Below are 25,132 nucleotides of genomic sequence, written 5' to 3'. Positions count from 1 at the left end.
TAGGAGTTATAATTAAGACTAGAAAAATATATTACTTAATTTAAAATAATGGGCAAAAAACTATAGTTGGTCAAACCAAATTGGCAGTAAATAAGAACCAAAAAAACTATATTCATCCTTTTTTTTGGGTACTAGTATAAGACAAAGATAGTACCATTATCTCTGTCTATGTTTGAAATGAGACAGTCCTTTGACAAACTATATAATAAATACCGAAAATATAACGTTATAACGCGTTAACGTAGTTAAGTAACGAGTGAAAACGTGTAGTAACGCTTTAATTCAGTTTTAATTGAAATGTCAGCTGTCAAATCAATGTTTAAATGATGTTTAAAAATATCACAGTGTTCGGAACGCATCTCACCCCTATATTATTTGCTACATATTTTGCTCGTTTTCTTTCTGTTTTTTACTCTATAAATAAACATTAAACACTTCGAATAGTCCTATAAATAACTCGAGTAATTGTGCGTTCAGCCTAGTATCAGTATATAACTCAACTTCGTGTAGTAACCGGCGAAATGCGATATTTTTTATTAACGATAGTCTTCAGTTCTGTGCTTGCGTTTGAAAAAGATGTTACATTCACAGTTCAGCCTGGCCACACGGACTGTTTCTTTCAGAAAGTTATGCCCAATGAAGTTATCGACATCGAATATCAGGTAAACTATGATTGTGAAAAAATCTTACAAAACCTAACCTAAACCTTTCGTTTTGGTTTCCCAAAAAATAACCTTTAGAAGGGAAAGAATGGGCTTCAGGGAAGTGTAACTTGATTATTAATTAAACTGTTTACATTTGCGCTGTAATTATTTTTGTGATTGAAATATAATATGGGGCATTTTCTATGAAAAGGGGACCTTATTGTCGATGGCGCTTACGCCGCACAGCGTCGCGCGGCATTGTATTTATATCGGAGCATCGTTAATAATGGCGTAAGCGACATCGACAATAAGGTCCCTTTTTATAGAAAATACCACATATCATCAGTAATCATTGTAATGTCATTTTGCCTGACTGTATGTTTGTATATTTACTTATATTAGGCTGAATTTTAAACATGTTGAAAGTGGTGTCGGATTGTAGACCCAATGCCGCTACATTGGATTTCTTTAATTACGAAAAGAATTCGTTCCAAAATTTTTGGTATTTTTGAAGTCTAAATATAAAATTAGCAATATTTTTTATAGCCCCCATTAAAATGGCCTACGTTGCCCTTATCAGCTGCCGTAGCCACGTGTTTGTAATTACTCTTATCAGTAAGTTATAGATAATTAAATGCGTATGATAGGGATTGGTTAGATTGTCAACTGGCTTAGCTGTAATGACCTGTGTGACTGATTATTAAGAGTTCAGTAAGGCTCACGGCACACTGCGTAAACTGTACATACATGTTAGCGCTTAGCTTCCTTAAGAGTGCTATTCATAGTAATTTGTAACAGGAGGGCTGAGGTCTTCGGTGTAAAAAAGAAACTTCGTTGTAAGACACTAATATTTATCGTTTATTTGCAACTTTATACAACACACTTTTTAATCCATCAACACTAGTTATTTTGGTAATATTAGTACCACCATCGCACAACTTGTTCTTCTTTGTTTGCCATGCCCTAACGGACGTCGGCGACCACCTTTGCCATCTCTATCCTGTTCTTAGCCATTTCTGCCAGCATGGCTGCGTTATCGACGTTCGTCCATTTTTTTATGTTGTCAAGCCAGGTGACCCTCCTTCTTCCCCTTCCCCTCTTGCCATCAATTTTTCCTTCTAATATTAGTTGTAGTATATTATATTTGTCATTTCTGTATATGTGTCCAAAATATGATATTTTCCTTCTTTTTACCGTGATCGAGACTTCTAACTTTTTATCCATTCTATTAAGTACTTCCACATTCGTAACTCTATCGGTCCAGGAGATTTTTAACATACGCCTATATAGCCACATTTAAATCGCACAACAAATAAGAATAATACACTTTTTAAAACACTTTTGTTAGCACAGACTTCTTACTTCTAAGGCTACTCAGATAGCAATGGGGTTGGCAACTGTCAAAGGTTTGCTGAGATGGCGCCATCATAGGTTGCCCCTTTTCAGGGTTCCGTACCCAAAGGGTAAAAACGGGACCCTATTACCAAGACTCCGCTGTCCGTCTGTCCGTCTGTCACCGGGCTGTATCTCATGAACCGTGATAGCTAGACAGTTGAAATTTTCACAGATGATGTATTTCTGTTGCCGCTATAACAACAAATACTAAAAAGCGGAACCCTCAGTGCGCGAGTCCGACTCGCACTTGGCCAGTTTTTCTATGAGATTTGGCTTAAAGGGCTGGCATCCAGGGAATTAAAAAAAAACAAAAATTTGACACAATTCTAGGGATTGACAGGGCAAGCTATGCTGGCGCCATCTGCTAATTATTTCGACCCAACCCCATTGTCGCTTCAATGAGGTGCAAGGCCTTTTATTAAATCATCACCCCTCCAAGCCTGACTACTTCTACCTGTTGTCAGGTGAGGTAGTAGTACCGGTAGTGACGTCACAATTATTTAATCATTTTAACTAAAGTTAAATCCGCAAGTTCAATCACATTACTTTTTATGAATAAACACAAGTAAATAAAAATGCGATGTTTTATCACTCTAGTTTTGGAAAGCCGCTAACATACATGTAATTTTCCTTGTTTTATCAGGTGATAGATGCGACACATGGCGAGCTGGACATCTCGTTCCAACTGGCCGACGCGGTCGGTCGGGTGCTGGTGGCGGACTATAAGAAACCCGAGAATAGTCACCGACACACCGCCACTATGGAGGGAGACTATAGATTCTGCTTCGATAACAGTTTCAGCACGTTTAGTACAAAGACTGTGAGTATACTTACAGCCCTTATTAGGGTTAGAGCGACGTAGTTTTATTTGACGTTCATAAGCGCATTGTAATATGCTCAGCTTCGCACTAGTATAACTATTCTCCAGGAACTAAAGGTTACACAAAGACCTTCGGCTTCACACTCGTATCCTTACATACTTCGGTCACGTTACGCACAGGGAAGACGACGCTATGGACAGGCTTGTTGTCCAGGGCAGAGTGGATGGCACAAGACCCAGATTGCGGCCCTCAATGCGGTGGACCGACCAAGTCAAAGCTCTCACCGGGTCACCTTTAAATCGATAAATGTAATAAATAGATAAGCATAGCGGGAAACAACGAAGAAAGGCCGTACCACAACCTCAATGACTGCGACTGCTCTGACAAGAGTATCCGACTGAGAAGAAGGAGATTGTTACCTACTTTTACAACCTCCCTGACATTCACAAAATAATTAATATGGAACTATCAGCCGCGAGACCCGAGGTCACAGCCTAAGAATTGTTCGCACTCTCACTACTACAAAAGCTGCATATCATTCCTTGTCCAACCGTGTCGTGGCGGCTTGGAACCGTTTCCCGGATAGTGTTGTGACTGCTCCTTCGGTCAATGTGTTTAAAAACAGATTGGACAAGTGGCTTTTCAGCTGATATCAGTCTAACTTAGTGCTTAGTAACATATGTTACTTAGTGATGTGATATATGACTATACAAACTTTGAGCTATATTATACTACACTGGACACTGACATAGGCTCATCAGCTAAATATCTGCTCGCCTGATGATGATGATGATAACTATATAATAATAATAAATAATAGAAGTGATTCTTCCCAGGTGTTTTTCGATCTGATGACGACGAGCGACGATGCGCCCGAGCCTGACTATGACGAGGATAAGGAGATGGAACTCGGTGAGTTATACCAACGTTTGACGTCCTGTCTCGCCTAGTGGGTAGTGACCCTGCCTGTGAAGCCGACGGTCCTGGGTTCGAATCCCGGTAAGCAAGGTGCGGAAGGGCATTTATTGGTGTAATGAACACAGATATTTGTTCCTCGGTCATGGGCGTTTTCTATGTATTTAAATATTTGTATATTATATTATATATATCGTTGTCCGAATACCCACAAGAGAAGCCTTTTTGAACTTACTGTTGGGCTTAGTCAATTTGGAAATAAAGAAAAAACCGGCCAAGTGCGAGTCAGACTCGCCCACCGAGGGTTCCGTACTTATAGTATTTGTTGTTATAGCGGCAACAGAAATACATCATCAATTTCAACTGTCTAGCTCTCACGGTTCATGAGATACAGCCTGCTGACAGACAGACGGACAGACAGACAGTGGAGTCTTAGTAATAGGGTCCCGTTTTTACCCTTTGGGTACGGAACCCTAAAAATTGAAAAATTCACTGTCTTGGACTTAAATATGGTGGAAATAAATATTATTTCATTTCATTTATTTATTGCATTCCATATGTTATTATAGGACATTCTTACACAGATTGACTAAGTCCCACGGTAAGCCCAAGGAGGCTTGTGTTATGGGTATTCAGACAACGATATATATAATATATAAATACTTAAATACATAGAAAACACCCATAATAATAAAAATAAAATAAAATAGCCTTTATTTGCTGAAGAATAAGAATAAGAATTGTTTATTGCCACATTATCAAGTACAAAAGAAAATGAAATAAAAGTACAAAAGAAAATAAAATAAAATTACATAAAACAAGAATAAGAAAAAACTATTATTAATTTATAAGTAAGGTAAATAAATAAACAAGGAATAGTTGCACATTATCTCTCTATTATCTCCCATCTTTTGAATTCCCTGCCTGCTTGCCCTTCGGCAAAGGCCTCCTCCAACCTTCTCCACTCTCTCCAGTCCGTCGCCCCATCTCATTATAGGTTTCTTCGCCTTTCTTTTACCTTCTCTTGGGTACCATTGGGTGACTCGCTTGCTCCATTTGTCTGTGCCTCGGATGATATGGCCAGCCCACTTCCATTTGAGTCTTTTAATTTTTGTGGCAATGTCTTGGACTTTCGAGAAAACACCCATAACTCAGGATAAAATGTCTTTGCTCATCACACATATAAATGCCCTTATCGGGATTCGAACCCAGGACCATCGGTTTCAAAGGCAGGGTCGCTACCCACTAGGCCAGACCGGTCGTAAATATTCGCTGTATTGGAAACGGTCTTGGTAGCTCAGATGGCAGAGCACTGCACTAGTAATCCAGTGGTCGTGGGTTCAAGTACCACCCAAGACAGTGAATTTTTCCACTTTTAATTTATTACTAAGCTTAATAACATTATTTCTGCTTGATACAAAATTAAATTAGTCAATGGTATTTATATCTCACCTGATGGTCTCATCGGAAGATCAGCGCTGGAAGTCGCCAGCAGCATGCTGAGATGGGGCCATTTCGTGACACTTTATTTTCATGTTCTTTTAATGTATGTCTATTGTCTGTGTGTGTTTACGAATAAAGTATTCTATTATATTCTATTATAATCTAATCCCGCTTTCAGGAAACTCTCTGGAGTCGTACATAATGAAAGTTCGCGACATCTCTGAGTCCATAACGCGCGTCAAAGACAACGTGGGCGCGGCGCGGAGGTTACAGGAAGCACATTCGGCGCGGGAAGCGAGGGATAGAAATCTAGCTGAAGAAATGAACGCCAGGTATATACAATTACACAAAACAAACTGGATCTCATCTACTCAAAGATTAACTGGAAGAAATCCCTTAAAGGGATAAGTTCGCCTTTGTACTGCCTATTTCTGTGCCATATTTGTGTTCTATGTCTTTGTACAATAAAGAGTTTATACATACATACAAACAACAAACAAACAACAAACAAACATTAAACAAAGCACAAAACAAATATCGGCAAAAACTTTATTGCAAACCGAATAGTAAAGGCTTGGAACAAATTACCCTCTCAACTTGTGAACTCTACAAGTGTGAATCAATGAGGGCAATCGTTTTTTTGCTCACCAGTTGGCGCCTCTGTTGATGGTGGTCCAAAAGACCATGGAGACTTTATAAAGGAGCCAAATCTCTGTGTATGAAAAGTGTCCATCAAAAAACAGTAATTAGGCGGCGCCACCATACACCGAAATACTATCAAAAACAACCTACGTAATTTGGTCGGGTTATTTGTTGCCTTATATGGTTCATGTTATACTCATGTCCCAGAGCCTAACTAGCGCCACCGGAGAGATTAGGAACTATTATTTAAAGCTGAAAGCGGTCACTTTTGCAACAATCCTACCATAAGAGATTGGCATCCTTTCTATACCATCCATACAAAAGACTAAAGAACAGCTGTCAGTCATTGAAGTGACAAGTGACATTTGACATTTCGAACTATGGAAAACATGGAGACTATATAAAGGAGTCAAATCTCTATGTATGAAAAGTGTCCATCAAAAAACAGTAATTAGGCGGCGCCACCATACACCGAAATACTACCAAAAACAACCTACGTAATTTGGTCGGATTCTTTGTTGCCTTATATGATTCATGTTATACTCATGTCCCAGAGCCTAACTAGCGCCACCGGAGAGATTAGGAACTATTATTTAAAGCTGAAAGCGGTCACTTTTGCAACAATCCTACCATAAGAGATTGGCATCCTTTCTATACCATCCATACAAAAGACTAAAGAACAGCTGTCAGTCATTGAAGTGACAAGTGACATTTGACATTTCGAACTATGGAAAAGACCATGGAGACTATATAAAGGAGCCAAATCTCTATGTATGAAAATGTCCATCAAAAAACAGTAATTAGGCGGCGCCACCATACACCGAAATACTACCAAAAACAACCTACGTAATTTGGTCGGGTTATTTGTTGCCTTATATGGTTCATGTTGTACTCATGTCCCAGAGCCTAACTAGCTCCACCGGAGAGATTAGAAACTATTATTTAAAGCTGAAAGCGGTCACTTTTGCAACAATTCTGCCATAAAAGATTGGCATCCTTTCTATACCATCCATACAAAAGACTAAAGAACAGCTGTCAGTCATTGAAGTGACAAGTGACATTTGACATTTCGAACTATGGAAAAGACCACCATCTACACTAGCGCCCCTAGCGGCGAATTAATACGCGTTAGCCCTCATTTAAAAATAGACTAGACAAACTATCTAAACTGTGAAATCGTGCTAAGAGTGACCTATGATTTAGTCGTACCAGCATCAGCTGCCTGTCTAAAACGAAATAATAATATTATTTCAGCCTATATACGCCCCACTGCTGGGCACAGGCCTCCTCTCATGCACGAGAGGGATTGGGCTATAGTCCCCACGCTAGCCCAATGCGGGTTGGGGACTTCACGTACACCTTTGTACTCCTTCGCGAATGTATGAAGGTTTCCTCACGATGTTTTCCTTCACCGAAAAGCTAGTGGTAAATATCAAATGATATTTCGTACATAAGTTCCGAAAACTCATTGGTGGGAGCCGGGATTTGAACCAGCGACCTCCGGATTGAAAGTCGGACGTCAGATCCACTCGGCCATCACCGCTTAGGCCTCGTGAGTCTAAATGTGCATTAAAATGTACATATTTAACATATTCATTGCAATCTAATTTGAACCTTTCATGAAACGAATAAAGTAGCATTTCTTTTGTTTCACTGTGTTATAAAACAAACGAAATTCGTTCGAATTTACTTATTCGAAGGTTCAAATTAAAAATTGAAAAACTTTCTATGGTGGGTCTTACGAGGATAGAATAATCTAGATAAAATCTAGTCACAAGTCAGTCGCATGCCAAATGTCAGCACTGTTCGACCATTTACAAAATCCACAGCGAATTCGGATTCACTATTTTATCATCACACCAAAATGTAAGTGCAAAATATGTCATTAATTTCGTGCCCTAATTTTAATATTGAACAATAAAGAAATCAACTCAATATGAGTGTAAGACCTTATGTTTCTTGGAGAAATGTTATCATTAACATTAACTGTATCGACTAGTAGAATAAAAAACCGGCCAAGTGCGTGTCGGACTCGCGCACGAAGGGTTCCGTACCATTACGCAAAAAAAACGGCAAAAAATGACGTTTTTTGTATGGGAGCCCCACATAAATATTTATTTTATTCTGTTTATTGTTAATTTCAATTGTCTAGCTATCACGGTTCATGAGATACAGCCTGGTGACAGACGGACAGACAGACAGACCGACAGTGGAGTCTTAGTAATAGGGTCCCGTTTTTATTTTACCCTTTGGGTACGGAACCCTAAAAACCAAGTGTTTATTTTTTTGGAATTTTTGAAAACAATAAATAACTTGCAATACAATATTACTTGCACACCTCAATACAGAAAACAACAATTCAAGTAGAGATGAACAGCAGGTCTTATCGTTAAATAGCTATCCCCTTTTAACCTTTTAGCGGAAATTAATAAACCATAACCTAAAATGAAACAAGTAGGATAGCCGTTGCAATTATGGATGGTATAGAAAGGATGCCAATCTCTTATGGTAGAATTGTTGCAAAAGTGACCGCTTTCAGCTTTAAATAATAGTTCCTAATCTCTCCGGTGGCGCTAGTTAGGCTCTGGGACATGAGTATAACATGAACCATATAAGGCAACAAATAACCCGACCAAATTACGTAGGTAGTATTTCGGTGTATGGTGGCGCCGCCTAATTACTGTTTTTTGATGGACACTTTTCATACATAGAGATTTGGCTCCTTTATATAGCCTCCATGGTTGCAATGAGACTGGTTTATTTGTCTAATGTGTCACAGACAATGACATATAATAGTTTACACTAAATATATAACAGATGGCGCTAGTAGTTACTAAATAAACTTAGATTATTATGATACATATTTTAACATTATTTACCTACTTATTTTGTTTTATTGCAGAGTAATGGCGTGGTCAATGTGGCAAATCGTGCTCATGATCGGAGTGGGCATCACGCAAGTGAGTTACAAGTTTTACATACAATAGGCTAGAAGACAAATTTTCTTTAATGGTATCAATCGATCAGGCTTGTTTTTAGGATCAAATGTGTATACGGGACCCATTGCATTAAAGCAATACAAAAGTCAGAAATGAACTCCGACAGTCGTACTTCACTCGCGAAACGCTCCTAACAAATCACTGTCACTGAGAGCCCATCTTGAAGTATGGACAAAATAAGAAAATTGCGTTTTTGTCGGTGAAATATTGCGTTTATGTATATTGTTGCTACACATACTTTTTTTGGATAAAATGTCGAAATCGAATGGTACAGTCGAAGGCAAAAATATCGATCCAGACAAATGGCTCAAAAATATGTGAACACGACTTTATTGTCTAAGGTGTAAGAGCGTACGCATATTTTTGAAACTTTGGCAATGTATATATATTACCCCTTACTTTTTTACTTTTTGGAAATAAAATAAAAAACTTTAAGGTCCTGTAATTTTGTATTATTTCCATATATTGTTTAATATCCACATTATTGTGATAAATTGCTCATTTGCTATCTATTTTACTAGATTTTGTTATAATATTCAACATGTGTCATCATCCCTTTAGGGGGTATTACTGCGATGTTCTGCCGCCAGAGTGCAGCACTAGCACATATTGTAACCCATAAAGTAACTTATACATACTATGCCCTATGCACTTAACAGTTTTTTGACAAGTTTTCACTATGACATTGATGCATCAAGGCGGTTTGTTAACAGGTGGCCTAACGCGAAACGCAAAAATTCAAATTTCGTTATCTGCCTCTCTATCGCTCGAATATGCAAGTGATAGAGAGGCAGATAACGAGATTTCGATTATCGTATTTCGCGATAGGCCCTCAGGATGTGCTAGTGGCGCCCCCTACCCAGAGTTTTGCGTAATATTCCCCTAGGTTTTCACTTTTCAATGTTTGTTCTTTGTATGCTCCTAATAGGTACTAGTGAGGCAAGAAATTGAAGAAATTTATTTAGGGCGCCACTAATCATTGTTTGTAATCTGGTTACAAATACGAATTAAATAAACTCTTTTTAGGGTTCCGTACCGAAGTGTAAAAACGGGACCCTATTACTAAGACTCCACTGTCCGTCTGTCTGTCACCAGGCTGTATCTCATGAATCGTGATATCCTAAATCTAGACAATTGAAATTTATTCAGATGATGTATTTCTGTTATAACAACAAATACTAAAAAGTACGGAACCCACGGTGGGCGAGTCGGAACTCGCACTTGTTCGGTTTTTTTCTGGCATATTTTATTTGTGAATATAACTTTCCAGGTAATTTTCGTGCGGAGTTTATTCGAAGACAAACAAAGTAGCTTCAGGAAGTTCATCCCCAGCTTCAGCTCGCAATGACACTAGTCACAACTCGCCCCAGTGCGTCACAACTAGCCCCGGTGCGTCACAACTCGCCCCGGTGCGTCACAACTCGCCCCAGTGCGTCACAACTCGCCCCGTACGTAATAACTCGCCCCGGTGCGTCACAACATACTCCGTGCACTGCGTCACAACACATGGCATAATAACAACATTAGTGAAAATTCATCCGAAAAATACATTTTTTTTTTCAAGTGAATTAATTTAGTTTAAAACCTTGTTTTGTTCTATTATACTATGCATACTCGTCGTAATATGTATACTCCAGTGAAAATCATTATGATTTTTTGGTTGCCATAGCAAACATTGTGATAAACAACAAATTTTAAAGAATGCGCACAAAAATGGTTTACAATTAACAAATTTAGCACGGGTCTGTTGTTTCCCATAAAGTTTTAAGTCATAATGTATTGTTTGTCCGAATTTTTGTTAGTCATAATTAGGTTTTTCTCAGTAACGCGTAACTTCAGGATTGCCATAAAACAAACCTAACCTGTCTACAGGATAACCTTACGAGAATCCTGAAATGTTAACGGTTTCAGAATTATGACTGATGAAAATCTGACAATCAGTACATTAAGACTTTCAATAATTGGGGCATTTTCTATGAAAAGGGACCTTATTGTCGATGGCGCTTACGACGCACAGCGTCGCGCGGCATTGTATTTATATCGGAGCATCGTTAATAATGGCGTAAGCGCCATCGACAATAAGGTCCCTTTTTTTAGAAAATACTACAATTATGTCAAGCAACGGGATTCCATTTAGCACACATATACTTCGTTTTTGAAATCAAAGTTATTTATTCTAGAAGAGGTGTAGTGTATTAGGGTAATTCCGACTACTTCGAAATGTCGGCTAATTCCGAAAATCACCCATAATTCTATTGCAATAGGTGACTTTCGGAATAAGCCGAAATTTTGAAGTAGTCGGAATTACCCGAATGCACCTATATGTCGCAGGCAAATTGTAAGATTCGGCATTTTACAAACGGCGTCGTCATTTTACAAACGTTTTCACGTTTGCACGTTTTCACGTTTGCACGTTTTCACGTTTGCAAATTGCCGAAGGCAAATTGTTAGTGCGCTCAATAGAGTCAACGTAAACGTGATGTTGTCTGAGGGTGACCATGGTTTGCTGTTTTATCAATTTATATTAACTTTTATACCACACCAGCATCCTAAAGGGGCCCACTGACTATCAGTCCGCCGGACGATAATTTGACAGTTCCGAACAAAGCTGACAGGCCGATATCGTCCGGCGGACTGATAGTTGGGCCCCTTTACGGCCACCAAAATCTCAAGGTCACCCAAAACCGAATCAGAACCACTATCCACGTGGTCTTGTCTGTCCTACCTCTAGAGAGCAATTGCGAAATCTCGTCTATTCAGCGCCGGAGCCACCCAGATCCAAAAGCCTCCCCCGTCCCACGTGACCCTAATAGGTCCGACAAACTCTAGATTTGATGGACACCCCGGCGTTTTTTATAGTTTTAATGTACAGCGCGGACGCGTGGTAAATTAAAGAACTAATTCGACCAAAATGCCGCGCGCTGTTAATTTCATAAGGTATTTTACAAAATGCCGACTTTTTACATCATGCCTTTGGCAATTTTACAAACGGCGTCGTCATTTTATTACAAACTTGAAAACGTTTGTAAAATGACGACGCCGACGGCGGATTCTTACAATTTGCCTGCGACATATACATATAATCGAATAATAAATTGAACCCCAACTGTAAGTCAGGGACTTCAAAACCTATTTTGTACTTGCTTTTGTCAATATTTTTTTTAAATGTTGTTTGAGAGGTGAACTAGATGGCGTTATACGACGCAAATGTTTTGTGATAACTGAATAGTCAATTCTTGATAAGCCGTACAGCGACATCTACATCAGCGGTCAAATTTGAGACACAATTTTTTGTTAGACATATATTGCACCTCTTCCGCTACTGGTCTCTGGTTGAAATTAACCAAATAACATAAATCTTGAGCGTACCGAAGGATTCAATTGTGGTCTGTTTTTTAAGTTATCTGTCAAGATGACCTAGTAATTGTCACAAATGTAAGTATAAGTAGGTTGATTTATTGTATTTAGTACTTATAGTAAATTTTTATATTATTTTAGTAAAATATGTTTCTACATCTTTGTTAGTTTCATATTAATTAAATAAACGAGGTGATAGAAAACCAAAAATGCACAAACTATTATAACGGATGTCCCAAAAAGGACGCAAGATTTCAATTTGCCGCCATTTTTGTATTTTAGTGCTGGCAACCCTAAAAAAAAAAACGATTTGACAGCTGAATGTTTAGGGTTTGTAAAAATGGCGGGTTATACGAAAGATCAACACGTTTTTATTATTGAACAATATTTCAAAAGTAATGAAAGTTTGGCGGGTACGGTTTTAAAATTCCTAGTCTTGTGATCTCTCGATTCGGTGATCAGAATTGGCCCCCTCTTGCGATTTAAGCCTTTAGACTTCTTTTTAGGGTTATTTAAAGTCTAAAGTCTATGCCAATAAGCCCACAACCACTCATGCTTTAAAAGAGGAAATTCGACGCTGCATCGGAGAAATTCAGCCGCATCTATGCAAAATGGTCATAGAAAATTTTGACAAAAGAGTGCGTATGTGCCAGCAAAGCCTAGGAGGACATTTGCCTGACGTATTATTCCACAAATAACCCTATTTTATGTATTTCAAGATTTTATATACAAATGTATAACGAAAAAAAAAGTGTTTTTCTTCAATTTCAAATCTTGCGTCCTTTTTGGGACACCCTTTAATATGTAAAGTAAGATGTTGTCATAAATAATGATATTGTATGTCAAACAAACATGTATGTACCTATGTATCGACACCAGAGTTGAAGCCACAACAATACACAACAACATATCATGTAATTTTTTGTAACAATAGCAATTTCAACGTAATTTACTTTCTATAGCTACATATTGATGATATGATTGAAAGAGCGTACTCCCAGCTTAAAGGCCGGCAACGCACTTACAACCCCTCTGGTGTTGCGGGTGTCCATGGGCGGCGGTAATCGCTTACCATCATAACTCCGTAATAGATGGATACAGCCTAAGGAAAAAAACGTGCCTCGAAAATCACGAAAATTTGTTTTTTGATCAGATGGCGCCACTACCTTTGGCCTACTCTCGTATAGAGGGCGTTGACGGTTTCGTTTGTTATTTAACAATTTTAACGGATATTAGTGAAAGAACATGGGTCAAAATCATATAAAAATAATAAATGCAAATATGCGAGTACGAGCGAGATGCATAGAAAGTAAGTTACGTTCTCGATAGCATTTATGTTAGTGCCAAACTGGTGGTAGCCACACAGATGCATCAACCAATGTATCTATGTATTTAAATTTGTATTTCTTTCAAGATTGTATGAAGTAACTTGATCATTATGATTTGTATGATTTACACAATTTCATTGTTTATATGAGATGATAAAATCATCAAGAGGCATGTAAAAATATTAGGATGATTCTACATATTATCATATTTCGCTAACAATATGATAAAAATGTATACTTACATATTATGGATGTTCGATTACGTACGAATCGATCAGAATCGATCAACACAAATAATCGTTAATCGATTACTCAACACTAACAATAAATTATTTAAAAACTTGGCCAAAAATATACCAAATTAAATCTAAAATAAGCACTATTTTTTGATATTTTTTAACCTGGCAAAAATATATATATACACTAAAGAAAAAAGTGACCAAGTCCATCAGTGGCCGAGGCCACTTTGGTCACATGTACAGACAGGACAGAAATGGCCTATACAAGTATGGATGGTATAGAAAGGATCGCAATCTCTTATGGCAGAATTGTTGTAAAAGTGACCGCGTTAAGCTTTAAATAATAGTTCCTAATCTCTCCGGTGGCGCTAGTTAGGCTCTGGGACATGAGTATAACATGAACCATATAAGGCAACAAATAACCCGACCAAATTACGTAGGTTGTTTTTGGTAGTATTTCGGTGTATGGTGGCGCCGCCTAATTACTGTTTTTTGATGGACACTTTTCATACATAGAGATTTGGCTCCTTTATACAGTCTCCATGTATACAAAGTTGGCAACTGTCAAAGGTTTGCATAGAGGGCGCCATCACAGATTTGGCTTAAAGGGCTGGCATCCAGGACATGAAATACCATTAAACAAGGGCCCTCCGCATTCGTGCGCGAATCGCGACGCGAAGGCGCGAACGCGAGTGTGGTGTCTAGTTCGCTAATCAGCGAAATCGACTCCACACTCGCCTTCGCGCCGCGTAGTCTGGAGCGGGCATAGGGATTGCGGCATTTGATCGATAAATTGCATTTGTTGCTCCTACTTATTGTTAGCCGGCAATTATCTAAAATCGCATGATATATAATAATAGTTGCAACGTCTATTGAAGCCAGAAGGGTTTGTGAAGTCAGCTTTAATATGTCCAAGTTGAAATAAGAAAGGTTATTCCAACTCTGACAAGATTTGCCTATGTATCCATACGAACATGGATGGTATAGATGACCACCGAATCACGAACCAGCAAACTAGTCTCCACACTCGCGTTCGCGGCTTCGCGCCGCGATTCGCGCATGAGTGTGGAGGGTTGCGGATATTATGTTGCCCTCAAAAATAATATTTCATCATGCTGAACAACTTACCACAGGTTTGAGTGCAATTCATGTTTATTATTATTATTTAGGTCCCTCCACACTCATGCGCGAAGCCGCGAACGCGAGTGTGAAGCCTAGTTCGCTGATTAGCGAATTAGATGCGAACTAGGCTCCACACTCGCGTTCGCGGCTTCGGGCCGTGATTCGCGCATGAGTGTGGACGGAACTTTTGGTCATCTTAACTTAACTTTTTCAAATTAATTTTTTAGTACTTTTTCAGAAAAAAATTAAAAATCCAGGAGTTTTATGCAACTCTCCAGCATGAGACGAATCTAATGACGTATCATTTATCAAAATCGGACCATAACTGTAGATCTGATGGGATGTACAAAAATCGGCGTCGTGTAATATATATATATAGATAGATAGATATTACGCGAGGCCGAGTGTGTAGGAGGCCCTTTGGATTTGACTTATGGAGTACGGTCTGGCAAAAAGAGTAGAAATTAAAAAGTGGCAACACTGTAGTGTCGTCCCTTACAAATCAATCTAAGAAAAACGGGACGACACTAGTGTTACCACTTTTTAGTTTCTACTCTTTTTTTTGCCAGTCTGTATGGAGTGTAGTGTATATCGCCATAAACAAAAGGAAGACTAGTTGGTTAAAGGCCCCTCCACACTCATGCGCGAATCATTTTCGCAGATTGTTCACGCCTTCGCGCCTAGTTCCCCGTTTTTTGTCGGTCTACTAGCCCGCGTCAAAGGAGGCGCGAACTGGCAAGACTCCACCTCACACACTATTTTGACTCAGATGTGGCAAGATAAATAATAATTATGTTATATAAAGCGACTATAACAACAAAACAAAATGGAAAAATAGCTAAATCACGTATGATGCCATAGATAGTTATCAGACCAGTTAAGCTCGATCAGCTGATGCTTTTCCGCCATCTTGGCGAGAACCCAACTGCGAAACTCAGAATAATTAAAGAAATCGCCGTGAAGTTTGCGAGTGTGGAGTCTAGGGCCCTCCACACTCGTACGCGAATCGCGGCGCGAGGCCGCGAACGCAAGTGTGTAGTCTAGTTCGCTAATCAGCGAAATCGACTCCACACTCGCGTTCACGGCTTCGCGCCGCGTAGTCTGGAGCGCGCTTACGTCAACGTCGCGACATGTTCTCTCCGCGAAGTCGCGCCGCGATTCACGCACATAGTCAGGAGGGACATAAGATTTGCTTGAAAATTTAAAAAATGTAGGCGCGGAGAGTTATCGGCCCATAGAAAATTTGAATTTCGCGCCTTTTTCTACTGAAAAGATTTGCTTGACCAACTATGTAACTGACTTAAAGTTGGTCAAGCAAATCTTGTCAATAGGAAAAGGCGGCAAATTTAAAAAATGTAGGCGCGCAGGACTATCGTCCCATACAAAATTTGAATTTCGCGCCTTTTTCTACTGACAAGATTTGCTTGACCAACTATATGAAATTTAATCACCGAAGACGAGGCATGTCCCTCCACACTCATGCGCGAATGTGGAGGGCCCTATAGACCTAGCATTACATAGATCAGCTATACACGTGCGTTCGTGAGGGACAAAACATACGCAATGCGACAATATGATTGGTCGAGTAGATTTGTAGCCCACCATAAACCATACTAAATTTACGGTGGGGAATTAAAAAAAATGTGAGACTGTGACAAGGACAAACAATAACAGCGCTTTCTCTGCTACTCCTACTGTAAAATACATAAGACTATCCCGTTCGATCATTTTCCCCCAACCCTCACGTACGATCCAGTTAAGAACATAACACACCGTCGCACCGCACCCATAAAGCGATATCTCTTTCTCGCTCTTACTTATGGGTGCGTCGCACAATGACCTTGGTGCGGTGCGATGATGTGTTACGGCCATTATACTAGATTCATGCAGTATGGCATATGGCCTTAGCCTGTCCAGAAGGACGAATAAAAAAAAAAACTTGATACCCACATACCCACAAACAATTACAATCATATTCATATATACCATTACCATCGAAGGTCGAGAAGAGACGAGTTTAACTTTGTGATTTTCAGCTGCAATTATTTTAAGGAAACATGCAGGCTCCTGACAATGGATGGGAGAAGACGCGGCGGCGCATATTCTGGGACTTCCTGGAGAACCCTCGTGAGTGAACCCACTCGACTTTTTATTTTAATTTTAATTCTATAAAACTTACACTTTTGGGGGTTAGCTTGACGACGTTGATTCGGGTTGTGATTAATCTTTGTTTTTGCTAGACTTATATTGACCGGGATATAGACCGTCTATATCCCGGTCAATATAAGTCTAGTGAAACTAACCGTGAATCATTCAAAACTCTTTGTTTTTGCTCATTATTTATTGGATAAATAGATATTCTGTAAAAGAATATATGGAAATGACATCTAATATTATCAATAGAGTTAATTAATTACATGATATGATATTGTTTACTTATTCTTATATTGTAACGCCTTGTACTTTAATTTGACGACCATTACGAGATACCTAGGTATAAGTAGCCATATTGACATCTTTTTCGTAACCACGCTATTATGAAATAAATAAATCTAAATCATTAACGTTGTTTAAAGTGTAATACTGATAGCTTATTATGCAGTAAATTAATGTGGAAGTTTGCGGATGATGAGGAACTAATCTAGATAACAAAGCTGATTTGGCCCGGTAGTCACGAGATCGTACCGTGCCTACCCCCTATTTGCAGTACCTTTAAAGGGTAAAAACGCATGGGAGAATCATTAATACATTATATTTTTACTTTTAAAATGCCAATTCAGTGTTTTTGTAAACATTTTTAATCTTTGACTTTGGCCATAGTTCCATTTGTATGGAAATCGTCACCGCCACGCGCTATAAAAAAAATTCTTCTACGAAAAAAATGTATGTGATGAATGCCTACTTTAAAGTGATATATTTACTTTGTTGTCCGTCCGTCTGTCTGTCAAAACCTTTTATCTAGGGAACGCGTGGAGGTATCGAGTTGAAATTAAAACCATATAGCGGGTGTAGGTATAATAATAACCGGCACTGAAGTTAAAACAGTTTATTAAACTTAAAGAACACGGTTTGTGATACAACACAGTCCACTATATTCTGGGGCCCCACGTTGGGCGCCAGAATATAGCGGGTGTAGGTATAATAATAACCGTCACTGAAGTTAAAACAGTTTATTAAACTTAAAGAACACGGTTTATGATACAACACAGTCCACTATATTTTGGGGCCCCACGTTGGGCGCCAGAATATAGCGGGTGTAGGTATAATAATAACCGGCACTGAAGTTAAAACAGTTTATTAAACTTAAAGAACACGGTTTATGATACAACACAGTCCACTATATTCTGGGGCCCCACGTTGGGCGCCAGAATATAGCGGGTGTAGGTATAATAATAACCGGCACTGAAGTTAAAACAGTTTATTAAACTTAAAGAACACGGTTTATGATACAACACAGTCCACTATACTTTAAAATTACTAAAAAACGATTACAATTCAATGTTATGATACTCGTGATCGGTCGTAGGGTCGGATACGCGCACACGTCTATACACAAAGGTACCGGCTACCGAACTGAACTCGCGCGCAGCGCTGTTGCCTTCCGCGCGATACTCAAACATGGCCGCGCACGCGACTACTATAAATTGACCCGCGGCTTAGTCTGTTAATACGCGAGCCGGGGTCTACTTAGATTAGCTCTATTGGGAAGATGCCCACTAGGCGTGCTATCTCGTACTAACGCACGCTTAGGCATTCCGTCTCTGTCACGCTAATCACGCTATAACCATAATTATATGTACTTAGGTCAACAGTCCATTGAAGCTGTGAAAAAATCAAACTTCTAAGTTAACTTAAAAAAGACACAAAAGTACAGGCAAAGAGGATATAATACGGTAAATTCACTCCCATCTATCGACACACGATTAAAACAAAAAATATTTTATTTTTATTTAAATGATTCTTTTTATTTGTATTAATTATTTTTATATGATTTTGACGCATGCTCTTTCACTGATATCATGATATGCGTTAAAATTGTTAAATAACAAACGAAACCGTCAACGCCATCTATTCGAGAGTAGGCCAGTGGTGGTAAAACGTAGTGGCGCCGTCTGTTCGAGAATCAAATTTTCTTGATTTCCGAGTCATCCATATAATACGGAGTAACATATAGTCTTTGGTACAGGGAAAAATCTCAAAACTATAAATTTGGAAAAAAAGAACTTATATTTGTACGGAACGAGGCCGACTCGCACCTCTCACTTGTCCGGTTTTTAGGGTTCCGTACTCAAAGGGTAAAAACGGGACCCTATTACTAAGACTCCGCTGTCCGTCTGTCTGTCTGTCACCAGGCTGTATCTCATGAACCGTGATAGCTAGACAGTTGAATTTTTTACAGATGATGTATTTCTGTTGCCGCTATTCTTTATTCTTTATTCAAACAAACACAAGTATAAGTTTACAGCGATCTACGCCAAGACACTTATACTGTTAATACATAGTCAGTATCATAAACATGTATACATTTTTCGAACTACGAGTATCTCTAGGAACTTAAATTAAACATACATACTACAAAGTTACATAGGTAGAGTTTAAAAAAATCCTGACACTACTTTGTAAGGACGGCCACTTGTCTGCGAATATGTCTGCGTTTTGGATTGAAGCTAAGAAGTTATTTAGTAATTCTATTGCTCGGTACGTGGGTGCGTTTGAACCGTGATAGGTGCGGACATTTGGATATGCGAAAAGGTTTCTGGCTCTACGTGCGCTACGCCCTACTGCAGCTATGTAGTTGTCTGGGGTAAAAATACGCATACGCTCCAGAACAGATGGGTTGTCAATTTGATTTCTTAGAAGTAGACAGTAGTGTAAGGCAAGCGTTTGCTTACGCCTTAGCTCGAGAGACTCCAACCCTACCATTCCCAGTACAAAGGATGACGGAAATAAGTACGGGTAGTATCCATAATACCTTTTGTAAAGATGTCTAGTAAATTTACGTTGGACGCGCTCGACCATGATGTTATACTTTGCTTCCCGAGGGTCCCATGCGATGGAACTGTACTCAAGCTTGCTACGGACATAGGCATTATATAGAATTATTGCAATTTTTGGGTCACGAAACTCTGAAAATTTTAGGGTTCATTATAAGAACAATGAACCCTAAAATTTTGTAGGCACTTTTGCTTTTGCAGATATTTATAATGTGAGAGTGCATGTTTAGCTTAGTGTCGAGTGTTAACCCTAGATCTTTTATTTCTGTTACTCGGTCAAGGGGAATGTTTGTAAGAGTATATGTCTGGAGGATAGGATCTAGAGACCGGCTAAAACTTATTACTTTGCACTTAGATTCATTTAGGTACAAGCGGTTTGTTTTACTCCAGCTGTCGACCTCGTTGATTGTTTGCTGTAGTACCGTACAGTCGGATGCATTTACGACCGGTTGAATTATTTTAAGATCATCCGCATAGAATAGTGATTCCACACCTGATATATTACTTGGTAGATCATTAACCATTATTAAGAAAAGAGTAGGCCCCAGAGTGCTACCTTGACTAACCCCGGAACGTGTGTAATACCTTTCAGATTGGTAACAGTTTAATTGGACATATTGTTTGCGGTTCCTGAGGTAGTCAGAGAAGAAAATAAGAAGTTGAGGGGTGAAACCTAAAGCTGATAGTTTGCATAGGAGAGTATCATTGTCAACTAAGTCGAAGGCTTTCTTAAAGTCAAAATAAACAACATCAACTTGTCGTGCAGTATCCATTTCGCGTAAAACGCTATCGAAGAAGCAGATGTGGTTGGTGGTAGTTGATCGGGAAGCGCGAAATCCATGTTGACAATCTACTAATTTACGATTTATCTGATTGAGTAAACAGTGGTTTAGAATGGTCTCAAACACTTTACCAAACACGGACAATACAGCAATGGGCCTGAAGTTTGTGATATCAGAAGACTTGCTTATCTTAGGAATTGGGGTCACTCTTGAGACCTTCCATTGGGATGGGTATACGCCCAGCTTAAGCGATAGGTTGTATATGTGAAGTAGCGAGTGTTCTAACACATATACACAGTCCTTGACTAGAAACGGGGGTATACCATCAGGCCCAGCTGACGACTTAGGTTTGAGTTTCCGAATAGCGGCTCTAATTTCTGAAATACTGATCGTTGGGATAGCAATTATAGATTCATTGTTATTACCAGCCTCCCGTTCCGCCTTTTTGGGATCTAGTTGTGGAGCTTCAGGTTGGAATACTGAGCTGAAGAAGGACGCAAAAGCATCGACTGCTTCTTGATCAACGACTGTTTTACCTTTATATATGTATTCAGATATTTGATTTCTATTCTGTTGTTTACTTTTGACGTATTTCCAAAATTCTTGAGGGTTTTTACTTATATTACATTCAATATCGTGAAGATATTTTTTATAATATTTGTTAATTAGCTCCTTTACTTGAGACCTGTAATATTTAAACATTTCGAGGTTAAATTGTAGGCCTAATGATTTAATTTTTTTTAAGTGATAGTATTATAACAAATACTAAAAAAGTACGGAACCCTCGGTGCGCCAGTCCGACTCGCACTTGGCCTGTTTTTTTTATGTTTTACTGATAATTAGTTTTCGCTAGGGTTCGAACTATCACCTATACCTGAAGCGGACCCCGCGTCGCCGGACACGGACACGGACAGCAGCTTGCCGGACCTGATCGTGGAGCCGGAGCCGGACCGGCACGACCACCCGCCGTCCTTCTACGTCGGTCTAGAACGACGCATGAAGCGGTACTATCGCCAGCTCTTTCATCCAGGTAAGTCATGATAAAAAGTGTAATTACATTACTAACGTAACACTTTCCTGTGAGCTGTAAATTGGCTACACGACATAATAGTACAATATGATACAAGTGCGCTAAGTTGGTCATTACACACGATGTATGTGTGTAATGACCAATGCACACGCGTTTCATACGACGTTTTTCAACACACTTGCGAGATAAAAAAATAAACTCATATTAATCAAATGTAATAGTTTTTACAGTTAGTATTGTGTGTTTCATCTGTCATACTCGTACTGCCGGCCGGCCCTCGCTCGACCCGGATACATCATTTGTGAAAATTTCAATTGTCTACCTAATCTAGCTATCACGGTTCATGAGATACAGCCTGGTGACAGACAGACAGACAGCGGAGTCTTAGTAATAGGGTCCCATTTTTACCCTTTGGGTAAGGAACCCTAAACACGAACCTAGACACGAAAAGAAGATGTGTTATTTGTTGATTATTTAACTTAGTATTTTACATGTTTCAGATATGCATGACAGTGAAGATGACAACTCCGACTTTGAAGGAATTGACACAAGGAAAGATGCTGAAGAAGAATCGATTACAATTGCAGAAATACACGACTCGCCAAGAAGACGTCCGGTACAGTTTGATAATAGGAGCCCTGTGTTGATACCACGTGTGCCAGTGCGACGATTCGGTCGGTTATCTGGTCGGGCCATGAACGTTTTAGAAACTTCTGGTAAATAGAACACAGCACATTTTTATTCTGAATTTAGGCTGTTACCAGGAATTAACGTACGTTGGGTCTTGTAACAGTATATAGGAAAATTCCATTTTAAATTTAACTGTATGAAATGCCTGAAATAAAATCAATTTATTTTATTTTTATTTATTATTTTGTAACATTTATTTTACTTTCCAGGTGAACGTATAAATCAAGTCCCGACACACATAGCTGAACAGTCAAATAACCAAGATAACTCCATCGTAGAACCAGATACAGACGGGCAAAGACTACTAACAGCCAGTGAACTTACAGTAATTAGAATCAATGAAACATCTAACACAGAGTTAGTAAACACTAGCGGAACTGGCCATCAAGAAGATGCTGTTGAAGAAGGCGAAACTAAAATAACTGACATACAAAAAGTATCTAGTGATTGTAATAAAGAGGGTATGGGCGTTGCAAGCAAAGAACGTAAATTTCTCTTCCTTAGTCCCGATGAAGAGTTGTTCGAACCTCTAGCTCATAGTTCAGAGAAGTCCATCAATGAAGATTTGGAGCCTGTTGAGGAGATGAGAGAAGCTCGGGGGTCTGGAGTTAATGTGTCCGGGCATGGAGAAACGGAGCAAACAAGTCCTGTGCTAGCATTTGAAACAAGGAAAAGTAAGTTAAATCATGATATATCCTTAAGTTAAGAAAATTAGTTTTAGTAAAGTAATCATATTACACACATTGTAATTCAGACGTACATATGGGGGCGCCTGAGTCGTATATTTTTACAATTATTTTGGACATTTATATTGTTTATATTCTTAATTATTTTGACTGATTTTTACTGTTTACCTTCCTATTTATAGTAAGTGGTTTTATACACAATGAATTTTTACTGTTTTATTTTCTTTTGATTATTTATTAACGGACATTATTTTATTTTTTAGATTATTATTCTTTATTAAATTTGATCCTCAATTATTGTTATTGATATTGTGTTGCGACGATCTTTTTGTAAATGCATTTTATTTTGACATGTATAGGGCCCTCCACACTCGTGCGCTAATCAGCGAAATCGACTCCACACTCGCGTTCGCGGCTTCGCGCCGCGTAGTCTGAGCGGGCTTAATATAATGTACATTTTCAATGAGAAATAAATGAATCTAATCTAAGCTTTGCGCGCTCTGTCATACATATACATATATATGGCGCCCTTCACACTATACTAATACACAGTGTACTAGAAAATGTTCTGTGTCTGAGCACTAACCTTCTGGACGCTTCTGGCCTTCGGCCCTACGTGGAGCTCGGCTTATCTTCTAAACTGACTTCATATTAAGTTGTATATTTCCAGGTGCAGATAGACTTGAAAATGTTTCCTCTGACTCCACTGAAATCAACGCTTCCATTGAAGGAGAAAACGGAACGAGCGTAGAACATAACATTCAAAATCTACGTCGTGCTAGAATTTTAGATGAGTTTTGGTCCGTGTCGCCGAGTGAGGTAAATATTGAAGATTTGCCAAAAGATAATTCGAACTTGAATAAAAGAAGATCAGATTCAACAGATGAGGCACCGTCGAGAAAAAAGAAAAAGATGAAAGATGCAGCCACCCACATGACTAAAGAGGATAAACAACATTTCAAGAATGTTAGAAACGGGCTATATCTAATAAATCCGCTCGTCTTCAAATTGTGTAGGTGTCGTCGGACTCCGGAACATGTTTGTTCGTGATTCTTTTTCTATTAACCCTATGCATAGTGATGTATGCAGCCTACAAAGCACATAATAACACTGATTTAGATTTTGATTGATTTTATTTATTCATATTAAGTTCTTGTCTTAATTATGTACCCAGAAGCTCGTAGATAGGTACTGAATATTTTTATTTTATTTTTAAATCAGTTTACTGAATATTTTTGTTGTTTTTTTAAATGAGTTGTTATTTTTGTTATTAATCGTTATAATTATTTTTTTATTAAATATAGGTATTACCAATTATGCAGTGTTATATTTCTTTACCCTTAACATGCATACGAAGTAGATAAATAAAATTGTTTTGTAAAATGTTTTTTCTTTTTCTTGTTTGCCCAAGTACTCTGTAGCATTTAATAAGTCACTTTTGGTCATGAATTGACAGACAGGCAGGGCGTGCAACCCAAGCTCCCTTTATCGCGCATAAAGGTGTCAAAAATAACGCAAAATTGAACCATATCACTTAGTAGTAGAGTTCTAAATTGCCTCTGCCTTACAAAAGCTTGACAATATTGTCTCACATCTGTGATTAGGCTGCCAAACGGACCCTGGACATATTTTGCATGCAAAAGGTGCAAAGCTAAGGTGAAGTCTGTTGAGTTACCAAGAGAACAAAACCTTAGCTCATTCAAGCTTGAAACTTGCTACTCACCACTAGATGGCGCTATTACTCTGAAACGAGCGAAACGCTAACGATTTTAAACGTAGCTCGAACAGCGGTCGCTGTTTTCATTGATTAAAATATTTAAAACATGGAGACTGTATAAAGGAGCCAAATCTCTATGTATGAAAAGTGTCCATCAAAAAACAGTAATTAGGCGGCGCCACCATACACCGAAATACTACCAAAAACAACCTACGTAATTTGGTCGGGTTATTTGTTGCCTTATATGGTTCATGTTATACTCATGTCCCAGAGCCTAACTAGCGCCACCGGAGAGATTAGGAACTATTATTTAAAGCTGAAAGCGGTC

General features: G+C 38.8%; 2 protein-coding genes across 2 annotated transcripts; both read left to right on the top strand.

Moving 5' to 3' along the window:
• The first annotated feature begins 349 nt into the window (after nt 1-349).
• On the top strand, nt 350-10,862 carry LOC134752219 (transmembrane emp24 domain-containing protein 5-like). The gene is made up of 6 exons (XM_063687840.1): nt 350-662; nt 2,683-2,859; nt 3,697-3,772; nt 5,397-5,550; nt 8,763-8,820; nt 10,130-10,862. The coding sequence occupies exons 1-6, from the start codon at nt 522-524 to the stop codon at nt 10,205-10,207; spliced, it is 684 nt and encodes a 227-aa protein (XP_063543910.1). The 5' UTR covers nt 350-521; the 3' UTR covers nt 10,208-10,862.
• Nucleotides 10,863-16,962: 6,100 nt separating this feature from the next.
• On the top strand, nt 16,963-24,262 carry LOC134752400 (uncharacterized). Its single transcript, XM_063688111.1, has 5 exons — nt 16,963-17,032; nt 21,535-21,711; nt 22,212-22,427; nt 22,611-23,075; nt 23,758-24,262. Exons 1-5 carry the CDS (start codon nt 16,963-16,965, stop codon nt 24,135-24,137), a joined length of 1,308 nt encoding a protein of 435 aa, XP_063544181.1. The 3' UTR covers nt 24,138-24,262.
• Nucleotides 24,263-25,132: the final 870 nt, after the last annotated feature.

The sequence above is a fragment of the Cydia strobilella genome, chromosome 24, assembly GCF_947568885.1.
Source record: "Cydia strobilella chromosome 24, ilCydStro3.1, whole genome shotgun sequence".
Taxonomy (NCBI): Eukaryota; Metazoa; Arthropoda; class Insecta; order Lepidoptera; family Tortricidae; genus Cydia; species Cydia strobilella.
This window is presented reverse-complemented; position numbering and strand designations above follow the sequence as displayed.

Excerpts from the sequence above, each read along its gene's own strand:
- LOC134752219 (XM_063687840.1), top strand. The coding sequence starts at position 522 with ATGCGATATTTTTTATTAACGATAGTCTTCAGTTCTGTGCTTGCGTTT. Across the intron at positions 663-2,682 it reads TTATCGACATCGAATATCAG|GTGATAGATGCGACACATGG; the intron begins GTAAACTATGAT and ends TTGTTTTATCAG. Across the intron at positions 3,773-5,396 it reads GGATAAGGAGATGGAACTCG|GAAACTCTCTGGAGTCGTAC; the intron begins GTGAGTTATACC and ends TCCCGCTTTCAG.
- LOC134752400 (XM_063688111.1), top strand. The coding sequence starts at position 16,963 with ATGCAGGCTCCTGACAATGGATGGGAGAAGACGCGGCGGCGCATATTC. Across the intron at positions 22,428-22,610 it reads GAACGTTTTAGAAACTTCTG|GTGAACGTATAAATCAAGTC; the intron begins GTAAATAGAACA and ends TTTACTTTCCAG. Across the intron at positions 23,076-23,757 it reads AGCATTTGAAACAAGGAAAA|GTGCAGATAGACTTGAAAAT; the intron begins GTAAGTTAAATC and ends GTATATTTCCAG.